General features: G+C 34.8%; 2 protein-coding genes and 1 pseudogene across 2 annotated transcripts; 2 read left to right on the top strand and 1 right to left on the bottom strand.

Annotated features, from left to right (window-relative positions):
* Nucleotides 1-455: 455 nt before the first annotated feature.
* On the bottom strand, nt 456-1,038 carry LOC111036963. Its single transcript, XM_022319292.1, has 3 exons — nt 802-1,038; nt 519-729; nt 456-480 (listed from the first exon to the last, which is right to left on the bottom strand). The coding sequence occupies exons 1-3, from the start codon at nt 1,010-1,012 to the stop codon at nt 456-458; spliced, it is 447 nt and encodes a 148-aa protein (XP_022174984.1). The 5' UTR covers nt 1,013-1,038.
* A 10,457-nt stretch (nt 1,039-11,495) lies between these two features.
* LOC111036961 lies at nt 11,496-12,821 on the top strand (annotated as a pseudogene).
* A 769-nt stretch (nt 12,822-13,590) lies between these two features.
* On the top strand, nt 13,591-14,385 carry LOC111036960. The gene has a single exon (XM_022319287.1). It carries the CDS (start codon nt 13,591-13,593, stop codon nt 14,383-14,385), a length of 795 nt encoding a protein of 264 aa, XP_022174979.1.
* Nucleotides 14,386-24,453: the final 10,068 nt, after the last annotated feature.

The following is a 24,453-nucleotide window of genomic DNA, read 5'->3' as shown; positions in this document are numbered from 1 at the left end:
TTTTCTATGTTTAAACATTTTTTTCCTCGACGCGTTTCAAAAACATCACAAATTTCGATATCCATAGTCAATATAGTCAGTTGTTATAGTACAGCTTTCTGGCGAACGACTGTTTAAAAGTATTATGCTTTCCTAATACACGACGATTATTTTAAATCGATATATATTGATTATTGATATGCTGGTAATTTGTAGGTACTGATAATTTTTACCGATAATTCAATTACTTTAGGTAAGTCCAAATTTAAAAATATAAAATATATGTTACTCAGTGTTTATGTTGTGCGCAAACGAGTCGTCCGTTACAGGTAAACGACTGATTTCGTTGTGCGCAAACGAGTCATCGATATCTAGGTAAAAAATGTAGATTGTGCGCAAACGAGTTGCACCGCCCTCCACATCACAAGAATATTCAATTAATGATCTTCTTAACGATAACCAATATCAATAAATATTCAATGGTGTATAATACTTTTATAACTATTATTATAAATAAATTAATAATAACTTAATAATACTATATAATATATAATAATTCTATAATAGTGAAAAATAATATATAACCAATAACACTTACCTTGATGCATCCATTCAAAACGTAAATCAAAGCTTCGCAGGTCTCAACAATTATTTTTCCAAGAGTTTGAGCTGCGATGGCAGTTTGGAATTTCAGCTCTTCAAAGGAGTCACCGCTTACAAGGTATCTCAGAGTGGACAATAGTCTTTGTTCTGCCGTAATTGGTTCCCTCATAGATGTACATTGTTTTTCAATTAAAGGTCTTATCTTTTCTAACAGCTCACTAAACGTATCTGCATCCATTCGTAGATAGTTTCTATAATCAACAGCTGAACTTATTTTAAGCTCTGCTACTAATCGATCATGGCTGAATTGATCCCTCTTCTTCAGCCATTCCTTCATCCACACCCTCTGCTTTCTTTTTGGCTTTACTTTTTTCTTTTCCGTCAAACAAGCAATCACTATCGCAGCACAAGTATCATCGGAGTCAGACATATTCACAAATGCTTGTAGAATGTACTTTTTACTATACTATACTAGAATGTACTTTGACAAGATCAAAAATTGAACTGAAGTTGGCACAAGCTATTGGAACGTGTATGTCCAAAGTTTGTGCAACCATCGTATTTGTACAAACACAGAGGTTGCTCAAATTTGTTTGACGTGTATGGGGGCCTTTACCAACAACTCTATATTCACAACAGCTTGATAACTTGTAGATTGTGATGGCAACTTGTTTATCAACACGAAAAGCCTCTCTTATAATACTAACGGCATGTGATTCCAACTCATGCCGATAAACGAGAATATTTTATTTACATCATTACATGTATTTATAATATTTAATATTATAACTTTAACTTAATATTATAACTTAGATACTTACTCAACTAAAAAATAGAATGTGGCTTTGGACATTCGGAAGCTCTCAACCCAATCTTTATCATCAAATTGTGTTTTCACAATATACTGCCACCAATGAACAGATCTTTCTTTAGCGTATATACATCGCATTCTTGGCATTTCTAAAGACGGTATTAATGTACATGTTTTTCTTAAACACTGCACAGTTTGTTGATAGTAAGAAACGTTAAGTTCGTTAGGGCCAACCTCAAATTTTGTTGACTCTGACTTCTTTTTTTTTTAATTATCCAACGAATTTTTTTATCCCTTTCCGATTGTTTTCTCCTATTTTCAATGTACTGTACTACGTATAACTTAATTAATTGATCAGGATCCATAATTGTTATTTTTAACAAAATACGATATATCAAACACAAACTTAAAAAAAGTATTATTTAACATAGATTGTTATTTAATAAATACCATAACTTAATAGATCACAACAAACTGAATTTTCTTCAGTCTGCGCACAGAAGGGTGGGAGTCTTCCACGTCTCTTGATTGTCTTATACTTTATGGCGCTTTTTTTGTATTTTTTATTGTAATTGCATTGTTCTATAAGCTATAATAAATTAATAAATGATTATTTTATATATGATAAATTTTATGTTCGTGGATATAACTCAATATGTAAATTTTAAGTACGTTCATAATAATATTATATAATATATTATATTAATTGATAACTGTCAACCACTATCAGTAGGGAAGTAGCCAATGAAAAGAGGCAGAAGTCTCCCACCATTTTCTATGGTGGAGTGAGGAACCAGGGATGAGTATCAAAAATCTGTGATCATACTTATTTATTTTGTCATAATAAATACAACAGAACATTAAAATACATTCTAATGAAGTTAAACTTTTTATAACGGAATTGTGTCTTGCTCGTGTACTCATGTGTGCTATAGAGAAAGCGCTACCCGGCGGCGACCAAAACTCATATATCAGCTGATAAATGATATATTATTTGAATATTATAGTCAAGTGCAGTCAGATATTTATTTATTACATATTAAGTTGCAAATACCAAAAAAAATTACAATTGTGTCACTTTTGTTGGATACATGAACTTTCAATGCCAGTATTCTGTCTGCTACTGACCCGATTATTACCAAGCTGCCAAAATACCGCCTAATGAGCTATCTATAGCAGACGTTCCCAACCTTTTTTCACTCACGGCACCCTTAATCATTTTCTAAAAATCCGGAGGTACCCTATAGTATAGAGTTAGCTTTAGTAGTGTATAGGGCCTATAGACTACTTCGGTTTTATTCAGCAGTGCATAAGTATAAACAAAAGTAGAAAGACGTAGGTATATAGTATATACAAATATTTTATTTTATAAAACAAATTATTAAATTGAACATTAACTATATATTTGTATTTTTAATTATTTTTTCATAATATTATTTGATTATCAATGTTTATTAAAAATTAGGGAACTTATTGAACTAATGTGACACTTGGGCTTGTTTTTTTTTACACAAATATTTTATTTGTTGTCGAATAGTTGAAAGACATACTCATTTCTTCTTCAATGAACTCTATTTTCATTCGTTTATTTGTTTTTATGTTAACAAATGTGGTAAATCCTTGTTCACATAAATATGACGTCGAAAACTGCAGTAATATTTTTAGAGCTATTTTACCAATTTTATTTTGACTTTTCAACATGAATCCAAAATTCACTTAATGGAACATTTTTATATTTTGATAAAAGAGTTCGATTGTTTCGTATTTCAGCGAGCTCTTCTTCTTCGAGGCTGAATTCAGTTAAACTTATATTTTTATCAAATGGGTCATTTATTCAATCGAACTCGGAAATATCTAAATCGGGAAAATACTTGTCAAAACTTTCTTCTAAGGCAGTTAACCCCTTCATGCATAACTTTTTATTTATCACTGAAAAAAATGAGGTTATAGTAAAAGACGTCAGGATCACGAGAAAAATAGTTAAAAAAATATTTGAGTCAAACTTTCCCTTAAAGTTGATCAAAGTTTAATTTGTGCCATTTCTGGCCAACATGCATTAAAGTATACAATTTTTAATTGTGCCATTTCTGGCCACCATGCACTCAATATAATAAATGCTCTATGTGTGGTATTTGTTTCCTGTAAACCATGGTATCTAATTGTACTTTTTATTTAGAAAAAACTGGATTTGTACATTTTAAAATATATTTTTACCTTTTTAATACAAATTTAACACAAGTTGATTACAAATTAATTAATTTAAGCACAAAAGTTAACAATATTAATTAAAATAGAAAAAAATAATAATTATTATAATAATAAGAACTAAATAAAACAGTCTTTTATTTTTTTTTCATCACAAATTATAATAATATGTAAGCATACAAATGATTAATAAATTAAAATATAACAAATTAATAATAAAAACTAAATAAATCTTTTTTTTTTCTTCACAAATTAAATTCTTAGAAGTTATAAAGTTTGTCATCAGCCAAATAGATGTAAAATGTATAATATTATGTATGTATCAGTTATCACCGTGTATGAAATAATAAAAAGCAATTTCTGTGTTGATTTATACATAGTGGTATAATACATTTAGAACAAGATATCATTTTCTTATAATTGCATGATGGGTAATTACAACGAACACGGGTTTTTTCATATATTGGAAAGTGGTCCATTCCATCAAGTCGTATCTCTTCTGATGGTAGCTCCATACAAGGTCCATTTTTCTTTTTTTTAGCATTGTATAAAGCTTCTGTTGTACTTTTTGTCAGCAACCTAACCTGGACGACCTATTCTTTTTGGGATTTGGTTATAAAACCTCAAATAAAACTTCTAACATCAATAGTTTGAAATCTAATAATGGTATATAGGTATCTAGGTATACTCTACGGTACAAATGCCAGGCATCTACTACACATAAATCTATCATGTGATAAACAATTTTCATATAGTATTTTTTAGATTTTGTAGATATTCTGTAATAACCTAAAATTGAATCGAGTAAATCCACTCCACCCATATTCGAATTATAAACATTAACTGACTTTGGACATGGTATCATTTTGTATGTTTTTATTGACCTGAAGAACAGTTTTCTCTACAATAGGTTGGCTTCCAACGTAGGTTGATACCAATGTGACAATTTGGTTGTCAAGCCATGAAACTGCAGTTATTTTAACATCGACAATTGTTGTAGTTTTTTCACACATAGCTCCTCTTCTTTCTTTTTGAAATTCTTTTTTAGTTGGCATTGTAAGTCCTTTTTAACGGTTTAAACGAGCTGTTCCTAAAGGAAGTATACCTTCCTTGTGTAAATATATCATAAGTGGCAGGCTTGTAAACCAATTATCAAAGAATAATTTGTAATTTTTATGACGTGGAATAATTTGAGCCATTTTTACAACCATATTGCTGCTAGTAGAGAGGGAAGGGCAGTTGTCAGGCATTTTATTTGTTTGTTCTCCTGCAAATATTTCGAAGTCGTAGCTAAAACCCGAAACACCCCTTAAAACAAATACTTTATAACCCCATTTATGAGGTTTTTTAGGGTTATATAGTTTTAATGACGTTTTAGATTTTGTTGGAATGATCTGCTCATCCACTGCCAAATATTTTTCTTTTGGAAATGTTACTAAAATATTTGTAATTTGTTCAAGTAGGGGTCTTACTTTAAAAAGTTTGTCATAAGAGTCTGATGTAATTGTGGTGTTATCATTGAAATGTATAAATCTTTTAATTTCTTCGAATCGGTTGACTGTCATTATATTGTATATACTTGAAGTACCAAGAGACCCCCAATGATGTCTTATTGAAGGCAAATTTAAAATTGACATTTTCATCAATATACCAATGAATTGCTCAATTTCTTTTTCTGTTATATTTGGTAATTTAATAGGTTTGACTTGAGTGGCATATAAATTTGATTACATTGTAATGTGACTTATAATAGATTTCGGAAATAGAAAATTAAAAAATTGAGAAGGTGAAACTAAATCAGTTATAAATTTTGGTAAATTTAATGAATCTTTGAAGTGTACATCTTCTGTTACTTCTAAGTTTTCTTCAACCCATTTGCATTTTAATGATTTATTGACATTTTTAAGCACATTAAATTTTTTTGTTTTTATTCTTAAATTGCTAAGACTTAATAAATCTTATGGCTAGAGGCATATCATCTTCAAACTCAGATACAAATTCGTCATCTGAATCAGGAATAATAAGTACATCAGTACTTTTAGTTGAACAATAACTATCGCTATCAGATTCTACAGGCAATTGTGACAATGTTTTAGGTTCAACATTGTCAGAATGTTCTGAATCAGAACTTCCTTCTGGGATGCTTCTGATATCTCTTAGTTGGTGGTAAAATGTAGAAGGTTTCATTGTTAGAGCTAAAAAAAAAAAATCAGTTACTATGTTTTGAATGCATGTTGTGCCAATTATGGCACATACCGAGTTTTTGTTATATTTCAAAAAGTATTTTACTTAGAAACTAGTACATACTTTTAAAATAAAACAAACAAACTGACGAACCAAATGGTATTTATTTTTTTTTAATTCGGTAGTATCAATATTTTGTTACGATAACATAAAATAAGTGATAACGACTCTTGGTGACAAACATATTTGGAGCGAATTAAATTTCATCTATGTTTCACAATTTTACCGCTAGATGGATGTACCTATATGTAGTGCAGATTAAGTTTATGTATAATTTTAATCGATTTGATATTGTTTTATTATGTTTATAAATTTAAACAGTGAAATTTACTTAAATTTGATTTTTTTTTTTTTGCTAACTTTGCACCAACCAATATTTGGTGCAATGATTTGATTTTTTTACAGCATGTTAAATAATGTGTAAATTAACCTAATGTTATTTAATTATTTTTAGAGGATGCCGAACAAATACAAAAAATAATTAGGTTCAAGAAATTATAGAAATTATTCTGATGAAACATTAGAAAAATGCCTAGGTGAAGTAAAAAATAAGACTAAGACACGAAGGGAAGCTGCGCGTACATATGGTATTTCACGTCGAACTATCAACTACAAACTTAAAGACCTTCACAATTCAAAGATTGGTCGTCCAGTAATATTTTCAAGCAACGAGGAGAAAAGTTTTGTTGACCAAATAATAGTTATGAGTAACTATGGATTTCCAATTGATAAAACTGATTTAAGACATATTGTGCAATCGTATTTAGATAGAATTGGTAAAAAGGTTAGTGTGTTTAAAAATAATTTACCAGGTCTATCTTGGACTGCAAAAATTTTATAAAACGCCATAAGAACCTAAGTATTCGATTGGCTTCGAATATTAAGAGGACAAGAGCTGCAATTGACAAACACATTTTCCAAATTTATATAACAAACTTAAAGTAAACTCTGTCTGGTGTACTTCCTGAAAATGTTTATAATTACGATGAAACTAATTTGACTGACTAACCAAAAAAAGTCTTAGTTAAGCGAGGAAGTAAATATCCAGAAAAAATTTGTAACTCATCAAAAGTGACTGTAAGTATTATGATGTGTGGAAATGCTAAAGGAGAAATATTACCTCCTCATGCTGTATACAAAGCTAAAGGTCAGCACGAACCTTGGACACAAAATGGTCCCAAAAATTGTCGGTATAACACTAGTCCTTCAGGCTGGTTTGATGCAAACATATTCCAAGATTGGTTTGAAAAAACACTTCTGCATCATTTAAAAAAAAAACCCCGGGGAAAAAAGTTGTCATAGAGGATAATTTATCTTCACATTTATCTTCTCATATTATTGACATTTTTAAAAAAGAAAATATATACTTTGTGTGCCTCCCTCCAAATAGCACACACCTTACGCAACCATTGGATGTTGCAGTTTTCCATCCGATGAAGGTGGCCTGGTGAAAAATATTTTCCGAATGGAAGAGTAGTACCGAAGGTTTAAAAAATACTGTCTTGCAAAAACAATAATTCCCTGCATTATTAAAACAGTTATTAAATTTATTACAGCCTACAATGGTAACAACATTACAAAATAGTTTTAAAAAATATGGAATCGTGATGTAAATGAATTATTAGGAAGACCTACAAATTCTGAAAATAATAATTCCTCTATCGAAGAAACCTTTATTCAACATTTGAGTGCCAAAAGATTTCTACTGTTCAACCTCTGAGAAATAAAAGAAAGAAACTACATGTAGCACCAGGTAAAAGTTATGCTCATGATGATAGTGAAAATTCTTGTACAGAACAATCAGATGAGTCCGAAGATGTTGGCTCGTTTACAGATGAAAGAGATGACTGTCCAGTTAGTAAGAATGGAAAATACTTAGAAAATGATTTTGTTATATTTAAGTATATGGAAACATTGTATCCTGGTCGTGTATCAAGTATTGAACCTGATGGGGCTAAAATACAATCTATGGAAAAAACAAGAAAATTTTATACATGGTCAGAAAAAGTAGATGAAATGTTTTACCTATAGAAAGATATTATGATGAAGATAAAACCCCCAAAAATAGTCAGAATAGGTTTCTTTAGAGTTGAGATTGATGCATAATTATCTGATCTAATATCATTAGTTACGTCATAAAATATTTTCAGTTATTTACATAGATATTGTAAGACATTAAACTCATTGATAGTTATTTTATTCAAATCATTATTGAGAATTTCTAATGTAGACAAAACTGGCTCCTTCATCTTCAATATTCTATCAATCATATCATATGTAGACTTCCTCCTGGTGGGAAAATCTTGCTTAAGCTTGAAAACCGAATAAACACCTTGTTTCTGAATTTTATTTAGACGTGACAATGCATGACTACTTTTTTGATATACTCTACAATAGCTTTTACTTTTGCACTAATATCTTTAACAGGCTTTAAACCACATTATAAAATCAAATTTATGTTATGAGCATAACACGGAAAATGCCTCCACTAACATTCTCGAACGGCTGCAACTACATTTGGTGCATTATCACTTATAATCATAGTTATTAAATTGTTCAAACCCCATTTAATAACATGATCTAGAAGAAGATAAGACACTTCAGCAGCTGCTTGTCTGGCAGTGAAATGCTGTCAAAAAATGAGGATTGACAATATCTTTGTATCATCATTGACAAAATGGGCAGTAATAGCTATGTAAGATTTATTATTATCATATAGGCATAAGGCAGTGCCGAATTAAGAATGCAGAAGCTCCATAACATTTGAAATTGTTAGAGTTGACTTGAATAACTGTTTTTACATTAATGTTGCCCTTAAACTGACTCCTTTCTTCGCTCAGTGTTTTTATAAATGTTTGACAGACTTTTGGTATAGACTTTTTGATTTTATCAAAATACAAAAAAAAATCCATAATCAGCTTCATAATAATCTATCAGATTTAACCATTCATTTCAAGTTACTATTACTGACGCACTCTGATTTGAAGAAACAAAATGTTGGATCAAATTGAAATTCATTGTGATCTTTGCGAAGGAGTGATTTGTTGATAAATTGGGATTTGGGTGCTTCATCTAGACATGAAACAAATATTCTCCAAGATTCAAGAAATCTTTGGTAATGTTTAAATAAAGATGATATTCTAGGATCCGGACATTTCGACGCCAGACCACGAAACTTTGGGCCTACCTTAACAATTTTTAAAACATTTTCATAATTTGCCTAGATTTTATAATTAGTGATCTTTAATATGTTCAGGTAATACGATCGCAATATAATAATGTCTCTATGTACAATTTGTTTTCAGATGCAAGGACGTGATTAATAATTAGCATTCATAAGTCGAGTGAGATAATAATGCTCTAGAAAATCCTAAAAACAATACGTTACGAAACTCGCAGTTTGCCGTGCCGTACATTTTGTATATAGATGTACAATTTACATTCACTTTTGGCGATTTCAACCACTTCAAATCAAAATTTTGAAAAATCCTTTCTCAGTGAAATTATAACATTTATCTATCCTTAAAATATCAAGTCAGTAACTCTAATATTTTCGGTTAGGTTTTTTCAACAGTTTTAAATTATTAATCTGAAATAATAATTAAAAATTAATTTATGAATTTACTAATCTTTTACTTGAAATACTCCAATATTATTATAGTATTAGAACACAAATATATTTGTAATAAGAGCTGTGGTGGTGATTACAGATTGTTAAGCAATAATCCACCTCAACACCAAGAAAATCTTAAATCCACAGATTGCACGATGGGCAACTCTGTTGAGTGAAAATAACTTTGACATCAAGCATTTATTAGATAGTGAGGCGTCCAGGCCAACAAGAACGACTCTGACGTTTGACGGCAGCTTCTGCAACCAGAACTCTTTCAGTGCCTCTTCGCCTATGCCCGGTGACAGGTCACCACGCATGTCACAGAGCAGCTGCGACGGACTTCGGTCGCCTAAACCTCCGTATCGGACCAACTCCCGGTACTTGGCAGCATTGGTTGTTGCGAATACATCGGTGAGACGCGTGCGTATTGCCTCGCACGACGCCGACGTCCCCAGAAGATCACCGAGAGTTCGAATTGTCGCCTGATCCAGTGCTGCGACGACATAGTGCACCTTTGACGCGTTCGAGGTGATGCGCTGCGCCACGAACATAGCTTCCGCGTGATTAAACCAGAAGGCGAGGACTGGTTCCAAAAGGTCGGGAGTCGAAAATTGGCGACAGCGTCAATTGATGGTGCGATGGTCGCGTTATTGACGGGTGGGTGGGCATTTCGTGTGTTGTCGCCCGGCTGTTGCTGCTCGTTGTCTAAGACCAACGAGCCAATAGCCGAAAAACGTGTCGGAGGCACAGGATTAGCGTACGCGGTCACGACGGTACGGTAACGCGAGGTCGGGCGCACTTGTCGCGCGTTTGGAATGGCTACAACGGGTAGCTATTAAGGTGTGCTACGACTTGCGAGGTCGCCAATGTGGAGGTACTCGGACTAACACTTGAGAAACCTCCAACGTCGTCATTACGATCGTAACCACGATGTACCTGAGTGTTGACTCTAGTAAAAAAAAGAACTAGACTTGGTTAAAATACAATACTAATTTATTTGCAAGGAAAGAGTAGTTTACAAAAGATGTGACAGTGTCGGGTGCGTACGGTCAAAATGGACGGTTGGTCACTAGGATTTTTTGTTTGCCTAGGACAGAACTGTGCGTTAAAAGACGGCGGAGAGCGTGCGCTGCTTTAGCGCGATCGGAAAGAATAGGAAGAGACCTCCGGTCGCCGAGCGCGGCAGCCGTCGCCCGCCGGGGATCACTGTGACCAACCGTCTTACAATGCCACAGACGCCGGTGGGAAATTATGTGGCGGCGGCTCGCCACATTGCTATGACGGAAATCAGCAATATAAAACTGGGCAAAAGTGCATCCATAGTGCTGTATGCAGATGACATCGCGCTAATGGTCGCAGCGGCTAGACCACATACCGCTTTTAGTCGCATTGAAGGATATTTGGAGAGCCTCATGACACAGCGCCTGCGGGGTTACTGTATAAGGTTCTGCGGTGCGCCGCTCAAAGTGATTGTGGGAGTGGTGATTCACAAAACAACAAAACAAAACAACTGACGATCACCGGTTGTGGTTTTTACTGTTTTTATTGTAACACGCTAATAATGTAAGTTACAAAATGTTCACAACGACCAAGATGCGTGTTGACGGCGAAACGGTGTGAGGTGTGCACGACGACAAAAGAAAATATTGACGGCGAAACTGTGTGAGGTATGCACGACGACGAGAGCAAGTATTGACGGCGATAACTGTGTATTGTGACCGACGACCAGATGGATGTTGTCATGATGACGGTTTTGGCAAAAGGGAACGATACCGGGCGGCCGGTACTTGCCCGGCCCGACCTGTCTTCCCCTCCCACCCTATGCCTTTGCGGCGAGGTGGGAGAGTTGACTGTGTTGAACCGACTATGCCCGTGGTGGTTGTTGGTAGGTTCCACGTCATTTGGTCCGGTAAATTATATCCGGCGACAATTGATCCACGACATTTCATCCGGTTCAAAAAGAACTTGTACCAAAAATATCCTGCTAAAAAATGTCCGGTAACAAAAAAATATAAAATATATATACCTTATATACAGAAAACGGTCAGAAAAACCACAAATTAACGAATCTAATCAGTTCTCAACGATTTATCAGATATAAATTATTATTATGTTGGAGATAGCGATACATCCGTTTTTTTCGATTTTAGTACATGTGAACACCTAGCCGTTTGCAAACGTGTATGAATAACGTTAACTTTAAATAATGCCACTTACATTTATAAAAAGCCAAAAAGGCCAAAATATGCTTATAAATAAAGGTTTTTTATTTAGTATTCATGATGTGTATGAAACTAAAGTAGTATGTTGTATGGCGTTGTACCGAGTATAAAAAGTTGTCATGTAAAAGCCGATGTCACACAACAACGAAAGACGAAACGGGTATGTACTTAAATTTGTATACTAAATTAATAGAATTTAATTAATTATATTTATTTATAATAATAATAATAATATTTATAAAATAAAACATTAATTATTTTGATGTAGACTTTATTTCAAATTGTACATTCCACATTTCATACAATGTTTTGTTTTTTTTTCGTAGGATCGATTTTAAAAGAAACTGATCATTCGCATGCTCCAAACTTAGCCAAAATTGAGGCCAAAGAACTGGTGAATACTATAAAGGATACTGCTATAACAGAAACAACTTCTACAAGAAATATAATTTCAAATGTGTTGGGTCAAACTTCTGTTCCGGTAATTGGACAATTACCTATTATAAAATCATTGTCAAGGACTATTCAACGGACTCGAGTAATAAAATAAAATGCTCCAGTTAATCCAAGTAATACCAAAGACTTAATTATTCCTGAAATATATAAATTGACTAACAAAAACGAAACATTTTTGGCATACGATAGTGGTAGTAGTGAAAGCAGAATTTTAACTTTTACTACTCAGTACAATTTAAATATGCTTCAAGAAACAGATGACTGGTTTGGTGACGGAACTTTTAAATCTGTTCCCTCGATATTTTCACAATTATATACAATTCATTGTTACACACGTAGCTTAGTTATCATAGACGTAAATAGGGGGGGGCTTGGGTGGGCTTAGCCCACCCTTCAGCCTCTCGAGCCCACCTAAATGAAATATGAATTGAAAACAATCAAGTAATTGAAATAATACATTTTTGTTTACCTACCTTTACTTATATCACAATAGAACACAATCATATTGTGTGACACAAAAAATAAGTGATAATAAATATCGAATATTGTGATAATGGTATGGAACAAGTTACGGCTACAGGTAGTAACAACTACAACAGGTGCAGAAGATGATCTAAATGTAATTGAAGGTGTTAGAACTGTCAAAGATTATTGGATGATAAATGCTTACTTCCCAGTAGGTACTTGATGCTATAATTATGAACATGAAAACAAGATTTTCTACTGAAAGCCTAAAATTTGCTAAATCAGTTGACACATTTTTAGACCTTCAATATGAAAAAGATTCCTGTTTTGTCGACCATTATAAGGTGTGTTATTCAAAATAAATTCAATTTTTCCTTTGTGTTTGATTCTTTATCATAAACATTTTTGTTTCAGTCTATGTTACAAATTGAAGAAGCTGATTTAAAATGTGAAATTACTGTAGCCAAAAATTGTTTGGAAAACAAAAAATTAACTGTGATGCCCTAACTCAGAGAGAGATACTTCAGTCTGTTGTTAAATTTGACACATATCCAAATGTCTACAAATTATTGCATGTTGCATTGTCAATTCCCATTAGTTCTGCTTCGTGTGAACGATCGTTCTCCTCAATGAGAAGAATTAATACTTATTTAAGGTCAAATATGGCACAAAACAGATTTACAAATTTAAGTATTCTTAACATTGAGCGAGAATTATCAAACACAATTAATAATGATGATATTCTTAATCAATTTGCAAAAAAAGATAGAAAAATGCAATTATAACAATAATACTACCTACTTATACTATTTTGTAATAAATGTACTTTGCTTGTGGATATTTAAAGTTGTATTTCTTTATTGAAAATGTTGGTATTCATAATTGTATTATAATATTTTCTTATTTATTAAGGGTAAGGGACAAGGTTATAGTCCTACAACCCCTCTCCTCTGTTAAACATTTTAACTAAGGGCTCGAGCCCACTCAATTTAATGGCTCTAGTTACGTCTATGTTAGTTATTCCATTAGTGTATATATTAATGACTAGTCGTACAAAGGAAGTATACGCTGAAGTTTTAAGGCAATTGCTTGTATTAAAACCAGATCTGAACCCAAAAACTATTAAAATAGATTTTGAGCAATCCTTTGTTTCGGCGTTCAAACAAATTTTTCCTAATGCTCATATAAGTGGATGTTTTTTTCATTTTGGCCAGTGTGTATGGCGTAAAGTACAATCTACTGGGTTACAAAAGAAATATGCAGAAGACTCAACGTTTGCTCTCCATGTTAAACAATTATGTGCTTTAGCATTTGTGCCAGTCCTTGATGTAGTAAAATCTTTTAATACTATCCTAGAATCCCAATATTTTATTGATAATGAACAATTGTTTGAACCTATAGTAGATTACTTTGAGGAAACATGGATAGGTCGAACAGTTCGTAATAGAAGAAAAAAACCATTATTTCCAATAGAAATGTGGAACTGTTATGACAATGTAATTAATGACCAACCTCGAACAAACAATGCTGTTGAAGGTTGGCACCATGCTTTCAATGCATCATTGGGAAGTCATCATACGACTATTTGGAAATTTATATCTTTTTTGAAGCAGGAACAGGGGCTCCAAGAAGCAAAACTAGAAAAAATTAATCTGGGGGAAAATAACCCTACAAAAAAAAAAAAATATAAAAACATAGACCAACGTCTTAAAAATACAGTAGAAAACTATGAAACTTCAAATATCATTACGTATTTGAAGGGTATCGCTCATAATTTTAATTTATAAACATTTGTATTCTATATTATTACTTTTATTATGACTATTTATATTTTATATTTTTTTTATAATGACGTTTTTAAAAATTATGAAAATAAAATAACAACTAATTAAAATAAAACTATATATTTATATTTTATATTTTTTTGTTACCGGACATTTTTTAGCAGGATATTTTTGGTACAAGTTCTTTTTGAACCGGACCAAATGTCGCGGATCATTTGTCGCCGGATACTATTTACCGGATCAAATGACGGGTCACCGTCAGAGATAGGGAGACTGAGTCCTCCTGCATCTCCCCACTTTAACCCCTGCTAATGGTGATGTACTGCAGACTTCGAATTAATTTATTCAAGTCTGGATAAAGGAAATAAGGTAATAGGCATGTTCCTTGATTTAAAAAGAGCATTTGATTCGTCGGTCATCTATAATATTTTTATAACGAAATTAAAGTCCGTAAAATTGCTCTATCACTATCCTCATCTTACCTTTCAAATAAACACTCAACACAGGTAGTTTGAATTAATGAGTGCTTTAGTTTTTCGATTTCTGTTAACTGTGGTGTTCCCACCTACCGTCTTAGGACCCATACCTACTATTCCTTATATACATTAATGGACTTATTAATTTGAAAATTAATGGATAGGTAATTTATTTTGCAGATGATATATTAGTGTTACCTTGAACATGATAATATTGACAATCAATATAGCTTAGCTAATAAATGTATCAACAACATTAAAGCCTGGTTACTGGTTAGATAAAAATTTTCTTGAACTTAGTATTAACAAATCTAAATCTATGTTTTTTAGTATAAATAATACTAATGTAGATACCTTAGAAAGATGTCATAGCTCATAGCTAAAATTGTTTATGTAAAATAGAATTTGTGATTGGCATTTACTTGAGAATGTTTCCAAAATAAAATATTTAGGCAATATCTTTGATTATAATCTTAATTGGAAAGAGCACATAACATACAATATTTGTAATTTTATCAGAAAATTATTTTATAAATTTAAAATATTAAAAAAAAACTTAATCTTCATAACAATAGGATAATTTACATTGCACTAGCTCAATCTATAATTAGCTATGGAATATGTATTTGGGGATATGCTTTTAAATCAAACTTTTACCCACCAAACATAACTTTAAATAACTTGATAAGAATAATTTTAAATAGACCTAGACTTAACTCAGTTTATTATCTTTATTCCAAACTGTCAGTTATAGTTTGAATTCCATTTTCATAAAGGAATATTCTACTTAAATGTACTCTGTTAAATTTGATAACGTAAAATTAAATCAAAAATATAATACTAGAAGTAAGGAAAAATCTAATACTAAATAAGTTTTTTGTTCTACTACTTTTGGCAAATATTGATTAATGTTTTTTAATTTTTAAATCATATAGATATAATAGTTCTAAGAAACATGTCAACACCTTAGATTTATATAATTACCTTGTGTTACATATTATATGTAAATACTTTTTTTTATTAATTTTGAATATCTATATTATATAAATGAACTGTCGGTATATAATACAATCTTAGTTAAAAAATTTAATGTATTTTTTATGAACTCTCTCATTTCAGCATAAGCTATTAAGCTTTGCTTTTGAAATGAGAAAATAACCATTATTTAATTGTATTGTATATGTAGTCTGTAACTTGAAAAATTATGTTATTAATTATAGTAATTATTATTATTATGATTATCAAATAATTTATAACATTCTATGTTTAATAATAATATGTAAAATTAGTACCTACTTATTTAAACATTTAATTTAATATAAAATCAAAGTTATTTTGGAAAATACAATGAATGGGTTTCACAATTTAACGAGTGTAAACAATTTAAAAAGAAAAGCAATTTAGTTTTAGTAAGTATTCTGAAGTAGGAATTGTATATGGTATAACTAATCAAATTGAAATTTTGCATTTAATTTCTATTTGTTGTAGAAATCATAGAATTTTTTATGGTAATCAAATGTAAACAATTTGTGGATAATGAAAGTGCTTAAATCAGTTACCTATATTTCTTAAAAATAGCTAAAATTATTATTATACTTTTTCTAAATGTCAATAACTAATAAGAAAATATACGTCAATACTATATTTTCTGTGAAACCAAGTTAAATAAAATATTATTAAGATAAAAAACAGATAACAAACTCATGACAACATCCAACCTTTTATTTTGTCATCTTATAATTAATAATAACATAATAATATAATACAATCTAACAATTATTTATAATTTACATTAACTTACTTACTTGAATTTACTTTGATATTTAAGAGAAAAAAATTCTTTGAAAGGAAATATTAGGTATTCGACTAAACGAACAAACCCAGTTTGGCACATCTAAGCGTTCCACACATGATGCACATACCCACGCATGGCCATTGGCCGCATGGCAAAATTATATACTCGGCTGCAGTGCCATTTACCGTTACTACCATACACACCATGCATACAGAACTTTCTCCTGGCGGATCAGCAACATCAACCCTTTCTTCTAAAGGTAAATCCCAAGGCCTTCGTGCTGGTGGGTCTCCAACATTAAGTTCATCTTCTAAAGGTAATTCGTCAGGTGGTATTTGTTCAAAATTTTCAATCTGTCCTTCATCGGCCATATCGTCATTGTTGCGCAGAGCCCAAATCCGTTGTCTCTGTTCGTACCCTTCAGTGACATAAGAACATCTTTGCAAAAATTGCCAAATGGAAATCAATCCTAAATTTAGTTNAGTATATTTAATAATAAAAAACAATCTGCTAAAGAAAAATGCAATCTCATTGTTGGTAAAATAGGTATTAATCACCCTCAAGAACCAGAAAAAGAGTTGGAATCAGTTGACACATTTTTAGACCTTCAATATGAAAAAGATTCCTGTTTTGTCGACCATTATAAGGTGTGTTATTCAAAATAAATTCAATTTTTCCTTTGTGTTTGATTCTTTATCATAAATATTTTTGTTTCAGTCTATGTTACAAATTGAAGAAGCTGATTTAAAATGTGAAATTACTGTAGCCAAAAATTGTTTGCAAAACAAAAAAATTAACTGTGATGCCCTAACTCAGAGAGAGATACTTCAGTCTGTTGTTAAATTTGACACATATCCAAATGTCTACAAATTATTGCATGTTGCATTGTCAATTCCCATTAGTTCTGCTTCGTGTGAACGATCGTTCTCCTCAATGAGAAGAATTAATACTTATTTAAGGTCAAATATGGCACAAAACAGATTTACAAATTTAAGTATTCTTAACATTGAGCGAGAATTATCAAACACAATTAATAATGATGATATTCTTAATCAATTTGCAAAAAAAGATAGAAAAATGCAATTATAACAATAATACTACTTATACTATTTTGTAATAAATGTACTTTGCTTGTGGATATTTAAAGTTGTATTTCTTTATTAAAAATGTTGGTATTCATAATTGTATTAAAATATTTTCTTATTTATTAAGGGTAAGGGACAAGGTTATAGTCCTACAACCCCTCTCCTCTGTTAAACATTTTAACTAAGGGCTCGAGCCCACTCAATTTAATGGCTCTAGTTACGTCTATGTTAGTTATTCCATTAGTGTATATATTAATGACTAGTCGTACAAAGGAAGTATACGCTGAAGTTTTAAGGCAATTGCTTGTATTAAAACCAGATCTGAACCCAAAAACTATTAAAATAGATTTTGAGCAATCCTTTGTTTCGGCGTTCAAACAAATTTTTCCTAATGCTCATATAAGTGGATGTTTTTTTCATTTTGGCCAGTGTGTATGGCGTAAAGTACAATCTACTGGGTTACAAAAGAAATATGCAGAAGACTCAACGTTTGCTCTCCATGTTAAACAATTATGTGCTTTAGCATTTGTGCCAGTCCTTGATGTAGTAAAATCTTTTAATACTATCCTAGAATCCCAATATTTTATTGATAATGAACAATTGTTTGAACCTATAGTAGATTACTTTGAGGAAACATGGATAGGTCGAACAGTTCGTAATAGAAGAAAAAAACCATTATTTCCAATAGAAATGTGGAACTGTTATGACAATGTAATTAATGACCAACCTCGAACAAACAATGCTGTTGAAGGTTGGCACCATGCTTTCAATGCATCATTGGGAAGTCATCATACGACTATTTGGAAATTTATATCTTTTTTGAAGCAGGAACAGGGGCTCCAAGAAGCAAAACTAGAAAAAATTAATCTGGGGGAAAATAACCCTACAAAAAAAAAAAAATATAAAAACATAGACCAACGTCTTAAAAATACAGTAGAAAACTATGAAACTTCAAATATCATTACGTATTTGAAGGGTATCGCTCATAATTTTAATTTATAAACATTTGTATTCTATATTATTACTTTTATTATGACTATTTATATTTTATATTTTTTTTATAATGACGTTTTTAAAAATTATGAAAATAAAATAACAACTAATTAAAATAAAACTATATATTTATATTTTATATTTTTTTGTTACCGGACATTTTTTAGCAGGATATTTTTGGTACAAGTTCTTTTTGAACCGGACCAAATGTCGCGGATCATTTGTCGCCGGATACTATTTACCGGATCAAATGACGGGTCACCTTGTTGGTAAGGTGCAGACCGGTCGTTGTGGTGCCCGTACTTTGAACTGGCGACTGTAACGTACCGTGTCACTCAGAGAATGGGCAGAGAAATACAGACTACTGTTCTCAGCAGCGAAAAGCCAACTACTCAGCCTAAAGGGACTGCTAAAACCGGATTACTCGGTCAGCTTCGGCACTCAGGAAAGAGCACCCAGAATAGCGGCCAGTGATACGGCCAAGTACCTAGGTGTTATACTGGATTCCCGACAAAGCTATTGGAACCATGTGCTGGCACTAAAACAGAAATCAGAAGGCATGTACACACGGATCAGATGCATGACGTCAGCTAACTGTGGCATGGGCCGAGTTGCTGCAAGAACGATATACGAGGCGGCGTTCCTACTATGCATAACATACGCAGCCAAATTTAGGTAAAAGGAAGCAGACTAGCAAAATTCATAAAGCCACTAGGCAGCATGCAAAGGGTACCTCTGCTGGCGATAACAAGCGCATGTAAGACAACGTCAACTAATTGTCTCTCGGTCGTGGCAGGGGTACTCCCGCTTGACCACGAGGTTGAGAGATCGGCACTGAAATGTCGACTCAATAGCGGCGCGATCAGTTTTGACGAATACAAAGAGAACGAAAACGGCCTCATGGTGGCATGGCAAGAAAGATATGACTGAAGGAGAGTGGACGAAGTTTATGATCCCGAACATGGCAGAAAGGTGCGCTCTACCACTGGCACTTGATCACTACACCACGCAATTTCTGACGGGGCATGGGGACTTTAAGGGGATCGGTGGCGGTGATGACTGTCTTTGTCTAACACACGCGTTACATAAGAATTCAGAGGAGTTTTTTGGCAAAAGTACTGATTGATAAAGTGAAGAAATAAGAATTCTGAAAACAAATTTGAATTTGTCGTCAAGTCTACTTGAGATCGATCAGTCTACATTTTTGATTTTAGATTCTGAGTGAAACGATGAATGTTTTTTTATTTTTTTTTTTATCGTTTCACTCAGAATCTAAAATCAAAAATGTAGACTAACCGATATCAAGTAGACTTAACGACAAATTCAAATCTGTTTTCAGAATTATTATCGCTTCACTTTATCAATCGGTACGTTTGCCAAAAAACACCTCTGAATTCTTATGTTGCGCGTGTATTAGACAAAGACAGTCGTCACCGCCACCGATCCCCTTAAGAGTAAACTTCACGGTTTTAAGTTGGTAAACAGCCCGAACTGTGCCTGCGGGAACGGCGTGGAAACCGTAAGGCACGTACTCCTGGCTTGCAAAAGAACGAGAAGATATAGGGAGATGCTGGAACAGGAACTCGCGAGGGAAGGAGTACCATGGCCACCGGAAAAATTAGCCTTTCTCAGAACAAGGCGAACATACGAGGCACTTAGAAGGTTCAGCGAACAAAGTCTAAAAAATACAACGAATAGGTAGGACTTATATGGGTCAGGACGTTACCACACACACAGTGGATACTTAAAGAGTAAAGACTCGGGGCGTCTCAGGTGAGTACGCATGGCGAAAGAGGCACGAGCGGTGAGACACGCTTGAGAACGTCCTGACCAGGGGCGTGCTCATATGTCGCGGCTGTAGCTTCCGGGCAACAAAACCGGGAGTCTTCGTGACCTAACGCGGAGATGTGCGAAGTGTTTGTACTTGCGCCCTCGTTACCTGTGCAGGTGAACACCAGTGTCTCTGTTGCCCTTGTCCCTAAACCTGCGGCTGCCCAATGAGCCGGTTGTTGTTGAACACACGTGTCACTTGCGAGGTGAGTGTTATCGGTGGTGGGGTGGTGTAAGTTGGGGATCTGTGAACGGGTGAGGTCAGGTGTTGTGACGGAAAACATTTTCGTAGTTGGTTGATCGTTGTGTCGATTTACCGAACTACGAGCGTGGTGCTTGCGTAATTTTTTTCCGCCTGTACTACCGAATTTTGGTGATGAATGGTTGGGGGTGGTGATGAGTCAATGGGGGGGACTAGTCGACTCATCCTCAGTTTCCCGACCTGGTGGGTCTGTGTTGGTTTTTGCTATGTCAATGGAGTTCCGCACGATCTCGGTGGCTGGTCATACAAACAAATGTCATGCTTAAATCTACTAACATAATTTCCTACTTTATACACTGTGCCCTATAAATCAATTTTAGAATAACTACCAAAATTGTTTGAAGGCATGATTAAATTATTTGAAAGAAATTCGAGATCTGAATCAATTTTACGTTTAATGGAAATGGTTGTGAGTATCTTGACTAAGCAAAAGTGTGAAAATTTCAATTTATATTTAATAGCTAATATTAAGTAAATATTTTTCTAGAAATAGAATAGATTAACATACATTTTAAGTTCTTTGTATTTAGCCTCATATCTAATACACCAAAAATATCTGGGAGGGCGAGATTTAAGTATTATTGATGGATAATGGGTTAAGATGTGATGTTTGGGTTTTAAATTATCATTAAAAAATAGTAAATAATTCAAATTGTGTTTATTAATCAAGTACTTTAAACGTGAAACAGAACTTTGCTATGACAACTCATAACTTAGTACAATTTCGATTATTTCTAAAAAAATTAATAAAAAATACAAACATCATCACCCTCAGGTATTAAATCACCCATAATTAATGGAAATAAGTGAACAAAGCTCATCATTTGTCTGGCAGACATTTTTAAGTGAATTTTAGATAAATGATGTTTCTCAATGAGGGTGATAAGTTTTTTTGCTCTAATTCTCCATAGTTGAAATATTGTTCCTTAAAATTCAATATTTTAAAGAAAATATTTTTTCTGTTTCTGTATAATAAGTAATAATGTGACACATATCATAATGGCACACGCCTTCAAATATATCATGCATTACATCAAAACAAAAATTAGTTGTTACATGAAAGGAATTTATATTATTTAAAATACTGTTTTGGCTAATCCCAGTTAATGAAAGATTGTTAGTTTCTATATCTTGTACATAATTATCAACGTTACTTAGTAATGTTTCATCTTCTTCACCAAAAGTATGTTTCAACGTTTTGTGGGCCTTTCAAAATCTACAAAAATAGTTGGAAGAAAATAATTTTCTGAAATCACAAATGCTGTTAAGTCCTAAATTGTATAAAATTATCAAACCAAGGATAAAATATACTTTCTTACAACCATCAGGTATACAGGCGTATGGATTATAAGTTATCAACATCTGTGTTAAACACCGTCGTGTCCCCCCGACGTGGAAAAAAGCGGTGATAGTCTTAGTTTATAAAAAAGGCGACCAGAGTGACCTGGGCAATTGGAGGCCGATATCCCTGTGCCACACCATTTACAAGCTGTACGCTGGGTGCTTTTCCTGTCGTCTCTCTGAATGGCTTGTGAGCAACTCTGCACTAAGCCCGTGCCAGAAGGGATTTCTTCCGGCGAACGGTGCGTTTGAGCACGTCCACACGTTGAACCGCGAGCTGGAGAAGGCCAGGACTGGACGCTCCGACAAGTATGTGGCGTGGCTCGACGTGTCCAATACGTTCGGGGCAATCCCCCATCTGGCGTTGGAGACTGCCATCGAGAGCTGTGGTGCTGGCGAGGGGCTGCTCTACATTGTCCGGGACCTGTACAGTGGCGCAACTTCTTCAGTTATCGTGGTCGAGGGGAAGACCCCTGACATCCCTGTTTTGTCCGGCATTCGTCAAGGATGCCCTCTGAGCGAATTTTTGTTTATCATGGCGATTGACCCAATTGTATCTACGCTACAGTGGCAGAATACCAACCACCGGGTAATGGCTTTCGCCGATGACCTCTGTCTACACACCGACAGTGCGCCTGCTTTCCAGTTGAAGATTGATGAAGCGAGAGTCGGGCTGGAGCGCCTTGGGCTCAAAATCAATGCCAGCAAGTGCGCCTCTCTCCGCCACTCCGCCACGAGGGACGACCCCCAGTCGGCGTGCGGGACAGCGTCTTTTCAATCCTTGGGGCCCCGATGAAGCCGCTGGCAGATGGCGACGCGGCCGAGTTCCTTGGCGCTCAGGTGGGTTTCCATGTGATCCCCCATAAGTCTACGTTTGCAGACAGCACTGAGCTGGGCCATAAAATTACTAGGAGCAAGCTCGCTCCGTGGCAAAGGATTGACGCGCTGAAAACTTTCTTTTTCCCCTGTGCGGTCCACCTCCAGCGCATGGGAACGTTCTTGAAAACCGAATGGAACACCATCGACGACATCCTGCGACCTGAAATCAAAGCCACTCTCAAGCTCCCACAGGAAGCTTCGAATGAGTTCGTTTACGGTTCCACTCTTCGCGGCTGTTGCGGGATCACGAGGCTGGCCGAGGATTCCGACATTGCGGCCGTCGATAGCGCGTTCAAGCTACTCACCTCCCCTGATGGATGGGTCACAAGGGAAGCAGCTGACCATGTGAGGGACGTCACCAGCCGGAGGATTGGCCGAGCTCCATCCAACTCTGAGGTCGGTTGTTATCTATCTGGCGATAATGAGGGACCCTTCCGCGAGAATCGCGGCAGTGGGGTTGCCAGTGTCTGGTCCCGTGCCCTAAACGCCTCTGGGATTCTGACTGCGTCTTGGTCCCTTGATGGCCCCCCTTCCATCACTCACGCGAGAACTACGATGCGTGCTAAGCAGAGAAGGGAGGTCATGAAGACGCTGCGTGACCTTTTCCGCATCGTGAGAGGCCAGGCTCTGATCGACAAGCCGGACCAAGACAAAGCCATGGAATGTGTTGCTGCACACGCTGCGTCCAGCCATTTCCTCAGGGCTGGCGAATTTTGCAGATTTGCAGATTGGAGGTTTGTTCACCGAGCCTAACCTAACCTGGTGCCCCTGAACGGATCCTCGTCTTGGAGGACTGGTGACCGCCGATGTCGACGATGTGGGAACAATTTAGAAAATCTCGCCCACGTTGTCAACCATTGTATGCGGTATACCAGCCTCTATATGGCCAGGCACAACTTCCCGGTTGAAAAAGGCAGCTGCTGGGAAATTTGAGGTCGTATCGGAGAACCAGGCGTTTGGCACTCAACGCCTCAGGCCTGATCTTATGCTCGGAAGTGGCGCACTTTGATCATTGACGCCACGGTACCCTTTGATAACAGAATGAAGGCTTTTGAAGATGCTGCTGCTGAGAAAAAGGTCAAATACGAGGACCTCAGGAAGGAGATTGCCATTGACCACCCTGGGGAGGTTGCAGTCTTCCCGTTCATTGTTGGCTCCCTGGGTTTCTGGGATCCGGCCAACGACGCGCTGGTGAGACAGCTGTGCAGCAGAGCGTATGCCAAGCTTATGTGTCAGTGAAGTCATTGGATACTCCAGGGATGTCTTCACAGAGCACATAACCGGAGTTCGAGTGAGGCATGGCTGAGCCGGGATCATACGCCTGCCCATATACGACCGTTGTTCTTCGTTTTACTGTATGTAATATCTCTTCATTATACCCGTAAAATACCTCCGTTACTTGTACCCCCC

Source organism: Myzus persicae, unplaced genomic scaffold, assembly GCF_001856785.1.
Source record: "Myzus persicae strain clone G006 unplaced genomic scaffold, MPER_G0061.0, whole genome shotgun sequence".
Classification (NCBI taxonomy): Eukaryota; Metazoa; Arthropoda; class Insecta; order Hemiptera; family Aphididae; genus Myzus; species Myzus persicae.
The sequence above is the reverse complement of the archived record's forward strand: the minus strand, read 5'-3'. Positions and strand labels throughout refer to the sequence as shown.

Excerpts from the sequence above, each read along its gene's own strand:
- LOC111036963 (XM_022319292.1), bottom strand. The coding sequence starts at position 1,012 with ATGTCTGACTCCGATGATACTTGTGCTGCGATAGTGATTGCTTGTTTG. Across the intron at positions 730-801 it reads AATGGATGCAGATACGTTTA|AACAAAGACTATTGTCCACT; the intron begins GTGAGCTGTTAG and ends CAATTACGGCAG. Across the intron at positions 481-518 it reads GAATTATTATATATTATATA|TTATAAAAGTATTATACACC; the intron begins GTATTATTAAGT and ends TTATAATAATAG.
- LOC111036960 (XM_022319287.1), top strand. The coding sequence starts at position 13,591 with ATGGCTCTAGTTACGTCTATGTTAGTTATTCCATTAGTGTATATATTA.